General features: G+C 71.4%; 1 protein-coding gene across 28 annotated transcripts in view; it reads right to left on the bottom strand.

The window, feature by feature from the left end:
- Positions 1-2,313: 2,313 nt before the first annotated feature.
- KCNQ2 (potassium voltage-gated channel subfamily Q member 2) overlaps positions 2,314-10,721 on the bottom strand; it is a 42,151-nt gene continuing 33,743 nt past the window's right edge. For 6 of the 28 annotated variants that reach the window (XM_026015151.2, XM_026015157.2, XM_026015163.2 and 3 more), the window contains 6 exons: positions 9,550-9,776; positions 8,903-9,011; positions 8,242-8,373; positions 6,349-6,456; positions 3,969-4,092; positions 2,314-3,277 (listed from right to left, as the gene is read on the bottom strand). In XM_026015151.2, the coding sequence (XP_025870936.1) occupies positions 2,576-3,277; positions 3,969-4,092; positions 6,349-6,456; positions 8,242-8,373; positions 8,903-9,011; positions 9,550-9,776 (1,402 nt within the window). In that variant the 3' untranslated portion in view covers positions 2,314-2,575. The remainder of the gene's footprint in view (positions 3,278-3,968; positions 4,093-6,348; positions 6,457-8,241; positions 8,374-8,902; positions 9,012-9,549; positions 9,777-10,721) is intronic. The other 22 variants (XM_026015152.2, XM_026015158.2, XM_026015164.2 and 19 more) reach the window with 11 other exon arrangements.

Below are 10,721 nucleotides of genomic sequence, written 5' to 3'. Positions count from 1 at the left end.
GTGGCGGCGTCCAGTTGACCGGAGGCTCCAGACAGTGACCGGGCCCGCTGATGGGAGGCACGTGGACCCTGGGTGGGCCCGGGCCCCTCTGTGGGTGCAGCCCAGGAGCCTGGGACAGCCGGGACCCAGCCACGGTGCCATCTGTCACGCGAAGCTGTGAGTTCCTCGGGGCTTCAAGGGGGCGGACCCGCAGAGATCACACAGAGGGGTGGGAGGCGCAGTGCGTGTGCACGGGGGTGAGCGTGTGTGCGAGGGCACCGTGCATACATGTGGGAGCACGTGTGTGCAAGCGGATGTGCCTGGTGAGTGCGTGCTGCACGCGTACAAGCAGCACTGTGAGCAGGGGAGTGTGGGCTCGCGGGGTGCACCCTCTAGCCTCAGCCTTCTGCCCAGGGTGGCACGGCCCCGAGCCGCACGCCGTCACACACGCCCAACAAGGCGCACGGTCTCCCCGTGCAAGCACCAGCCTCCTCCTGGAGCCCCAGGCTGCACGCGGTGCTGCGGGGGACGCACACAGCTCAGACCAGGGTCGGAGGACCCCAAGCGACGACACCATCTCCCCAGAGCGTGCCCCTAAACCAGCCCCCAGAGATGCACCCTCCCCCTTCCAAGGGGTCAGAGACACGTGCAGACCTCATGCCCTCCCTGGGGACGTGGGTCCCCGTTCCTCCTGCTGCAGCCTGGGGGGCCCTCTTGGTGGTGGCTCAGCAGCTCCGGGGACAGGGACCCACAGCATAGGGGGCGTGGGGACAGGACAGCCGGCTTTCTCTGGGGACAGCTGCCGGCGGCGTGGCTGACTCTCCGGGCCCTCAAGCGGGCTGGCCAGAGCTGGTGACCGGTGTGGCCGTGCTCGGCTAGGGGCCTCCCGCGCATGCCCTCCTGGGGCCCCGCAGCCCAGGTTCCCCAGGACGGGGGGTGAGGCCCGAGGCCCAGCTCCACCTCCAGGAAGGACATGCACCGTCGTGAGGACGGCCAGGGTGCCCCAGAGAGCCTCCCGCCCAGGCCATGTGGCCACGGACTTTCATGCCTGCCCCCCAAGGCTGGGAACGGGGCGTCCCCCGTGGGGCCGGGAGCAGCGGTTTCCCACTCCGAGCCCAGGGCCTCCAACCGGGCACCGCCCTCGGGCAGCAAAGGCCCAGCCCAGCCTCTGGGGGCCCATCAGGCGAGGAGGAGCCCACGGCCGGACGTGGGCCGTCCTGGAAGGAGGGGGCAGGCCCGGAGCCTGCAGCTGCGGCCTCTGCCTGCCCAACAGACAGCGCCCCCCAAACACCTCCGGGTGCCAGGACCGCATGCCCAGGCACCGGGCCTCGCACGCTGCTTCCCAAGCCCCATCAGGGACCAACACGCTCTCACTGACCACGTCGCATCCACGTCGCCGCGGGCTTCCCAGGACCCAGCGTGTGGAGGATGTCACCCCGTAGCCCGGTGCACACCAGGTCCCTGCCTCAGAGGGCGCCCGGTGCCCAGGCTGGAGCCTCCAACCGCGGACGCCCCCACACCCCGATGGCCGAGGACCCGGAGGGGAGAGTCCAGAGCTGCCGTCCCCAGGGCCACAGGCCACACGGGACAGACGGGTCCCTGCTCCCTGAGGCCCAGGCGGATGCGCGTCTGTGACTCCCTAGGAGCCAGGAAGTCACAGCAAGGGACAGGCTGGGGCAGCAGGGGCGGGCGGTCAGCCCCAGCGGCGACCAGAGAGGCTTCCTACAGGACAGAGCTGCTTCGAGTCCGCAGGGGGCGCCCAGCGACCCTGGAGGGGCTCCTCTGGGACCACCCGGCTCTACATCCCGTCGCGGCGTCGGCGAGGGGCCTCGAGGCAGGGCCCCCACTGAGGGGCAGCGCGGAATCTGGTCGCCACAACCCGCCCGGCCCCGGCTCCCTGAGCGCACCCGGCCCCAGCAGTGCCCCCGACCTCCCAGCACGTTCCCCGCACACGGGTGTCCGTGGCCTGGCGGCTGGGGCCAGCCAGGGGGGAGCAGAGGGCACAGCCTCCCGGGACCCCTCCCAGGAGCTATGGCACAGGCCCCCCCACGAGCCAATGCCGCGAGGTCCCGAGGCCTCACCCCCCCAGGCCAGCGCCGCGGCCAGGGACTGGCTCCGACCCCGGGCTGCGGGGGGAAGGTGCGGACCGGCAGCTCTCTGGGTGGCCGCCCGTCACGCCTGGCCAGGGCAGGGACACGGGGACGAGACCCGGCCTCGCCCAAGGGGCCAGCTGTCCGCCCCGCAGCCGCCGCCATGGGCCCCGGAGCCCCCGCTCCTGCTCCTCGCTGCCCCCCGCCCGGGCCCTGGCCCAGCCCCATGCCTCCTCCTCCGTCCTCCTCCGTCCTCCTCCCTCCTCCTCCCGGCCTGTTCTCGGCTGTCGCCCCTGCTCACACCCCGGCCAACGGTTCAGAGCGGACCCGGCCGGCCCGGCTGCCCCTTGGTGAAAAAGCTCTCCTCAGCCTTCGGGGTGGGAGCCGGGGAGCCCCCACCCGGCCGCCGCCGCACAGGCCCCCCACCGTGTCCCTCCGAGGAAAGGGCCCCGAGTCCCATCTGCGAACCTGGAGGCCAAGAGTCAGGGAGAGGCCGGCGGGCAGCCTCACTTCCGGGGCCCGGCCCAGCCCACGTCGCCGAAAGGGCCCTCCCCAGTGGCGGAGCGCGGCGGGGGCCCGCACGGGGTGCACAGGTCCGAGTCCGTGTCCGACTCGCCCTCCGCGATGTAGGGCCTGACTTTGGCGCAGGGCGCGACGGCCGCGTAGCAGCTGTTGAGCGCGTCCAGGTTCTCCTTGGACTGGGAGATGCTGAAGCCGCTGAAGGAGCGCTCCAGCTCCTCGTGGTCCACGGACGGGATGGAGATGGACGTGTCGCTGTCCCGCAGGGCACCCTCGGGCCTCAGGAACTCCGTGCTCGCCCGGTGGCCCCCGCCGTAGGCAGACAGCGACCGCTCGTGGGCGGGCGGGGGCGGGATCCGCACCAGCGAGCCGGGGTCCCCCACGGGCGAGGTGCCGTGGCCCTGGCGGGGGTGGCACTGCTGCTGCCACGAGGTGGAGGGCGGGCACTGGGCCGGGGGCCCGGCCGGGGGAGCCGAGAAGTTCTTCTGGCCCCCGGAACTGGAGCGGATGAGCTTGATGATGCAACCGTTCCTGTCCCCGTGCTCCCGGCTGTCCTCGGGGCTGTGGTACGGCGGCGCCGGCTCCGGGTCCTTGGCCCCAAAGTAGGCCTCGGTTTCCGTGGGGGGGATGCCCATGCGCTGCATGTAGATGTTCACCAGGAAATCCAGCTTCTTCTCCATGGACAAGACCTGCAAGGGGACTTGCTGGACCAGGCCTGCTGCTCCCAGGAGGTCGGGGGGCCGGGAGATGGGGGGACCTGGGAGGTGGGGGGGACCCGGGAGGTGGGGGGACCTGGGAGGTGAGGGGGACCCGGGCTGCTCCCAGGAGGTGGGGGGACGCGGGAGGTGGGGGGGACCTGGGAGGTGGGGGGGGACCCGGGCTGCCCCCAGGAGGTGGGGGGATGCAGGAGGTGGGGGGTTGGGAGGTGGAGGGGACCTGGGCTGCTCGCAAGAGGTACGGGGACCTGGGAGGTGGGGAGCCAGGAAGTGGGGAGGACCCAGGCTACTTGCAGGAGGTGGGGGGACCCGGGAGGTGGTGGGGGACCCAGGCTGCTCCCAGGAGGTGTGGGGGACCTGGGAGGTTAAGGGGACCTGGGAGGTGGGGGGCCCCAGGCTGCCCCCCAGAGTGCGGGGACTGCAGGCTGGCCCCACAGAGGTACAGAAGCAGGAGCCTCGCCCCTGGCCCCAGGCCTCTGGGCCACCTTTTGTCCACGTGGCTCCACCCCTGCGGGTGAGCCCTCCTGCAGGAGGAACAGCCAGGTCCCTCCTGGGCTCCCGGGCGCAGCCCCGGGTTGGGGGTCTTGTGCCCGACCCCTGAGGACACACGGAGGCCCCCCCCGGAGCCCGAGGACCAGCGGGCGGGCTGCCCCAGCCCCCCTACCTGCTTCTCCACCTTCCCCAGCCGGCCCATCATGCTGGGGTCCTCGGGCAGCTCTGCCTCGGCCGGGCCCTTGGTGCGGTCCTTGTCCGTTAGGGCCGGGCCGCGCCCCACGATCTGGTCCACTCTGCCGGGAAGACACCCACCCCCCGGCATGAGTTGGGGTGGGTGCGGCGGGGCCCGAGCCCTCTCCTCCTGGGCTGGGCCACGGCCCCCCAGACCCGGGCTCCAGGCTGAGCCCAGAGCCGACAAGGGGGGCACGACGGGGGGGGCAGCGGGGTGCCAGGACAGGGGGACGCGGGGCACCTGGTGTCGCCCTGCTCTCTGCACCCGGGGGCCTGCTCCCCACCCGTCCCACTCCAGCAGGTGGCACATCAGCAAGGAGTAAAGTGGAGGGGCCTGGGGTCGCTCGCCCCTCAGCTCCCGGCCCCCGTGCCCGGCCCCCAGCCCTGAGCTTTACTCCTAAACAATGTGCCACTGGGTCCCCCCAAACTGGGGTCTGGGGGGCAGATTCCACGTGTGCGGCAGGAACGGAAGCAGATGATGAGGGCCACGGCTCCATGCAGACCGGACGGGGAGGGGCACAGACCGACACAGGAAACCGCCACGCACACCGGGGGGGCAGACAGGGGGTCTAGTGTGTGCGCGTGTGCGCGTGTGCCCGTGCCGACGCGTGTGCGGGATGCGGGACGCAGCCGAGCTCATCTCAGAGGAGGCCACGGTCACAAATGGCAACAAGAGGCAAAGGAGGTTTCTACCTGGGAGGGGGACACGGCACGGCCCCCCGCTGAACAGGAAGGGCCACCGACGGGCTCGGAAGGGGCCACGGTTGTGTGTGGGCTCCTGGCACCCGAGCCGGAGACCCACAGGGACGTGGGGGGCTCACTCAGAAGCAGGGACCCCGGCGGCCTGCAAGCCGCTGGGGCAGCCAGGCCACACCTGCCGGGCACGCGGCACTTCCCCCGGGCTGAGGCCAAGGAGCGCCCGCCTGCGTCCGGCCAGGAGCCCCGAGCCCCGAGCACACTCGAGTCCTGGGGGGCACCCCTGGCAAGCGCCCTGGGAGCTGGCCGGGGCCACGTCTCGGCTTCCTTCCTCACCCACGGGCCGCCCGTCTGCCTCTGGCGGAGAGCAGGGCTCAGGGGACTGTTCTGGCTGTTGCGTGAAGCAGAAGAGGGGCTCCCGCGTCAGCCACGCTACAGCCTCATGCTCGAGGAGCTGCATGCTGGACTCATGCACCAAGGACCGGGAGCGGCTGGGGGCAGCGGGGACCCTCGGGCTCCAAGCAGACGCCGGTGGAGGATGGAGAGGGAGAAGGGTTCTCTGGTGTTTCCGAGTGTCCACACAGTCCAGGCATGGGTGCTCAGCGCCTTCGCCCCTGCCACATGACGGGCCACCTGCCTGGCCGGTCCCACGGGGAGCCTGGAGCTGCCGCTGGCGGGGCCTGTGCCATCCCCGCCCTAGGCCCGAGGCTGGGGTCAGGATTAGCCCCCGGAGCCCACGCTGTCCTCCCACCCTCCGCCGTGGCTCAGGGTGGCCTCTGGCTGCGGGGGGCTCTGCAGGCTGCGGGACCCGACCGCTGCCCCCGCGGCAATGCCCACGGACGGGCTGCACGTCGCGGAGCCGCAGACTGCCCGAGCCTCCCTGGGCCGGCCTGCTCCTCCGGGGACTCCTTTCTCACGGAAGAGCCCGGGGGTTGCGATGTCCGCGTGCAGAAGTCCTGGCACGCGGGGAGGGCTCAGGCACACCGGCGCGTCCCCAGCCAGCTGGCCCAGCTGCCGGCATCCCTGGCGGCCTCTCGATGCTCTTGGGTCCCTCGTCCTCCTCCCTGTCCCGGGGGCTCCCTCTCCCCAGCTGACCGGACCTGCCCACGGGGGGACAGGTCGCCCCCATCGTCTGAATCGTCCCAGGGAGGCGGGAAGCCTCCGAAGTTTGCTCCTGCTGACTCGCCACCCAGCGCGCCCTCGCCCGCGCCCCTGCCGCTAACCCCGAGGGCTGGGAATAAAGCTCCAAAGGTCTGGGGCATCCCTGGGGCCTCGCTCGCTGCCGGGTGCCCGGGGGACACCTCTTATTTGTTCTTCACCAGCACTCAAAGGCAAGAGAAGCAGCAGGACCCGCTCAGGTCCACGGAGCAGCCGAGGTCAGCCCCGCCGCGGGGAGGACCCCGAGGCTCTGAACGCAGCTGCCCCTGCGGTCGTGTCCCTCCAGGCAGACGTCCCTGGGGATGTCCCCGCGCAGCCCGCCCGGGGCCCACGGGGCACGGCCTTCCCCCTGACGCTGCTCTGTCCCGTCGGGAGGTGCCGGGCAGGTGCTGCCGTCATGTGGCCTGGGGCGAAGGGGGCCGGCCATTCCACAGACACAAGGCGGGCGCGGTTGGCATCCTGACCTAGGTGAATACTGGGGTGACTCTCTCGGAGGGGCCGTGGGTCCTTTGGTGGGGTACTTCTTGTGCCGGGGAGTTGAAGGGGGTGGGGGGCCCACAATCATATCTATCCTGGCGAGTGAACAAGAAAAGAGACACCAGCAAATGCATCGTGAAGCGCACGGAAGGGGAGTCGGGGGCGGGCACTCCGAACGGGGCGCAGGGGAGGACGGACACGCGGCGGGACAGCAGCGCCGCTCCGCCTGCTCCCGGGCGCCGCCGCGGGCGCGGTTTTCCGGACACAAAGGGAGGGAAGGGGAAGGTTGGGGACGGAGGGGCCTGGTGACGGACTCAGCCTCGGCGAGACGCGGGGCCGGCCCGGCCGCCAGACACCGCTCTGCTCTCCCACACATCTGCGCCTTGCACACGTGAGCGCACACGCACACCACACGGCACGTGTCGTGCCCACGGGCTGCACTCGGTCCGCACACGCGTGCACACTTGCTGTGTGCCGTTGCACACGCACGCACACTCACCTGCATCGCACTGCACCACCGCACACACCTTTGCACACGCACGGCACAGGTCTAGCTGATGCTCTGGGGGGGACGGTGAGCACCTGGCTCTCTAGCCTTAGCCCGTGAGGACGGTGGGGTCACCCCGGCTCCCCGCCCAACGGGGGCAGCTCCAGGCCAGAGAGACCCTCCCCGGCGTCCAGGCGAGGACGGCAAACCCAAGCTGGGGGCACGCTGACCCGGGACGAGGGCTTCAGTCCCGCGGGGCGGGGAGCTGGGCGGGCCCCAGGATTGCCCCCGGCCGTCCTGACCTGCTGGAAGCCAGCGCCCCGGCTTCCGGGGCACACACCCCGCAGCAGCCCGCTCTGCGGGACCCCGGGCAGGGGAGGAAGCCCCGGCGGGCAGGGGCGTGGGACCCCGGGAGAGGCCCGCAACAGCCGCACGGGCTCCGTACAGACACACGGACACGTGTGCACACACCCTTGTTTGTGTGGCGGAGGCTGCACGCCTGTGAGCACGTGTGTATCTGGGCTGCATGTGTCACAGACGTGGAGAATGCACGTATGTGGGCACAAGGCTGAGAGCACGGTGCCGTGTGAGCACACGGGAGTGGACGTGTGTGTTGTGTGTGTGTGTGCCTGTGCGTAGGTGTGTGGGTACGTCCTGGAGGGAGCAAGCGTCAGCGTGTGCCCTGCCGTCGCCGCACCTCGCACACGCGCTCCAGCCCCGCGTCCTGCTGGGCGAGGGCCCCGTGAGGCGGGGGTGGACGGGCCCCTCTGCTGCCGGTAGGGTGGCTGCTGCTCCCTGACGGGGCTCACGGACCCTGTGGCTTCATCCCCAACACACGCGCACGAGTGTGCACGGGTTCACACATACATGCACACACGGCACAGCACACACAGAGGCACGTGCACACACCACACGCATGCATAACATGTGTATGCACAGGCGCGCACGCCGGCACACGGGCACATACACATGTGTGCACACACATGCACCCGTGCGTGACCACAGATACCCATACACGTGCACACACACACGTGTGCATTCACACATTACATGTGCACACATGCATGCATGTGAATGCACACACACCTACACGCTTGGCCCCCGTAGCGAGGGCAGGAGGCCGAGGAGGGAGAGACAACAGAAATATCAGAACGAACAGACCACACGAGGACACGGCAGGATGTCCACGGAGGGCCAGTGTGGCCGGGGGGCAGCCGCCCACCATGTGCACGAAGCCCCGAGCACGGCCCGCCCCGGGGCAGCACGGGCACCCGCACGCCGCGCCCACCCCCGGCTGGCCTGAGGGTCGCCACCCCACCGCGCCACGCGGGCCTTGGCCCAGAAGGACGCGGCCTCCGTGCCCGGGGCTGGGCAGGCGGGGAGGGGCTCTTGCCTGGACTGCAGGTTCTTGATGCGGGACAGCATGTCCAGGTGGCCCGCCGAGTACTGCTCAATCACGTCCATCACGTCGTACGGCCGCAGGCTCTCCTTGAACTTCCGCTTGGACACCAAGAACCGCATCACACTGGGGGAGGGGGGGTGCACCGCTGTGAGCCCTGGGCGGCCCCTGCCCCCCCCCCCCCGCATCTCCCAGAACATGTGCCAAGGGCACAGGCCACTTCCGGGCCCGGGTGCACAAGACCCCCATCCTCCCGGGAGCCCCGCGTCCCCTGCCATGTCCCCACCCCATCTCCCCCTGTCCCCTGCCTTATCCCCCCCGCGTCCCCCACCCTGTCCCCCCGTCAAGTCTCCTACCCCATCCCCCACCCTGTCCCCCGTCAAGTCTCCTACCCCATCCCCCACCCTGTCCCCCTCCCCGTCGTCCCCTGCCGTGTCCTCTGCCTCATCCCCCTGTCGTGTCCCCCACCCCATCCCCCACCCTGTCCCCCGCCCCATCCCACACGTGACAGGAGGGGCCCCAGGAGCCACAGGGTGCAGGTGGCTCCCGGAGCACCGGCCCTCACACCAGCCCCCAAGGACCCGCCCCCAGGGACGGCAGACGCCAGCCCTTCTGGACCCGGAAGGCCCCTCGCCCCAGACCCCGAGTCCCTCACCACACGGCCCGGATGCTGACTTTGAGGCCTGGGGTCAGATCTTCCGTCACAAACTCGCAGTTACAGCTCTTGTTGTCCTCTGCGACGTCCTCCCCGGGGAGGCTTGCTTCTGGGTGGAAGGAGACACAGCCCGTGGGGGGACGAGCCGCGCCAGGGACAGAGGGGCCTGGTCCTGCGGGGCCGCGGAGCCCACCCGGCGCCCTGGACGCCCTGGACGCCCAGCCCCTGTCCCAGGCCGGAGGGGAGGGACACGTTCGCCCGCCGGCTGCAAAGCGGATGAACGTGCGGAAACACGGGCTTCGGCCCCAGGAGACCCGGGGATGGGATCGGGCCACAGACGGGCGTCGGCGCGGAAGCCCCGGAAACGGGCACACACAGCGCGTGACTCCCCCGTGAGGTCCCTGGACAGACGGGGGCTGGGGGCGGCCGCTCCCGGCACGGGCCTCTGCTGGGGCACGGAACGCTCTGGAACGGGACGGGCGGCGTCTGCACACGCCGTGAACGCGCCGCCACCGACCCGCTCGCCTTCAAGCGGCCAGTTTTTATGTTACGTGAATTCGCCTCAGAAAGAAGAAAGGGCAAAGGGGGTCGCTGCTCAAAGAGGCGGCCGGGCCCCTGGTGGCGCCGGGAGGCAGGGCCTGACCTACCTTCCGAGTTCTGTCGGGACGCGGCGCCCTTGATGCGGAAGGCCTGGCGCGCCCGGCTGCGGTCCCCGAAGCTCCAGCTCTTGGGCACCTTGCTCGGGCTGTCCTCCAGACTCTGGTCGGCGCTGGGGGAGCGCCGGACGCTCTGGGCCTGCGGGGACCCCTTCCCCTTGGCCGCCACGCCGCGGGGGCTGGAGAAGACACGGTCTTTCAAACTGACCTTCTGGCTGCTTCCACGAGGACCGACAGGCGGGCGGACACACACAGAGAGACAGCGAGAGAGGTCACCCTGGCAAGAACGCTCACCCCACCGTCCGCTCGCAGCTGGCGCCTACTCCTGGGTGGGCAGCAGGGAGACGGCGGGCGCTCCACCGGCTGGGGCACTCGGGGGGCCCTCGCATCGCGCCCCGTGCCCCGGAGGGCGCCAGGGCCCTGCCATGCCGCCCGGGCGGGACTCCCTCCCCGGCACCTCCCGCGGGCCTGCCCTCGGCCCCCTGCCCCGGGGCCTGCGGGGGTGAGGTCTGCAGCCGACCCCTGGGCCCCAGCCAAGCCCCGGGAGCCACCCGGAGGAAGGGTCTGGATCGGGGGCATCGGGGGCCTGCCCAGCCCCCTGCACCCGGGGCCAGCACGGGCTCCTCCACCCACGCCCGGGACGCATCTGGGGACCGACTCGACGCGCCTGCTCTGCCAGCCGCCTGGGGCGCGAGGCCGCGGGGAGGGGCAGCCCTGCAGGGCCCTCGGCCTCCCCCTCCCTGCGTCTCCCCATAACTGTGAGGGTGGAGCAGCACCCCCGGGCGGCAGCCGGGAGACGGGGGGCGCTGTGGTCCGGGTGCAGGGCGGGCCCGGGGGCCAGGCGGCCACGCGCTCCCTCCCACTGGACAGTTTCCACTGTCGAAGAGCAAGGCCCCTGCTCACACCCAGCCACAGGCAGGAGTCGGGCCTTGCACTGCCCCGGGGCGTGTGACACGCCTGCCCCGGGCCCAGCGGGGTCTCTGCTGCCCCGGAAGCTGCCATCACCTGCTGACCCCTCAGCCCCACCGGGGCTCCCGCGGGTCAGCCGCCTCCACCAGCCCCACCAGGACCCACGGCCGGGACAGGTCCCTCAGACGGCGCAGACATGACTGGCCACGGACAAGAGGTGGCCGGCGGCCTGGACCCCCCGCCTGGACACGGCA

This window comes from Vulpes vulpes, chromosome 14 (assembly GCF_048418805.1).
Source record: "Vulpes vulpes isolate BD-2025 chromosome 14, VulVul3, whole genome shotgun sequence".
Lineage (NCBI taxonomy): Eukaryota > Metazoa > Chordata > Mammalia > Carnivora > Canidae > Vulpes > Vulpes vulpes.
The sequence above is the reverse complement of the archived record's forward strand: the minus strand, read 5'-3'. Positions and strand labels throughout refer to the sequence as shown.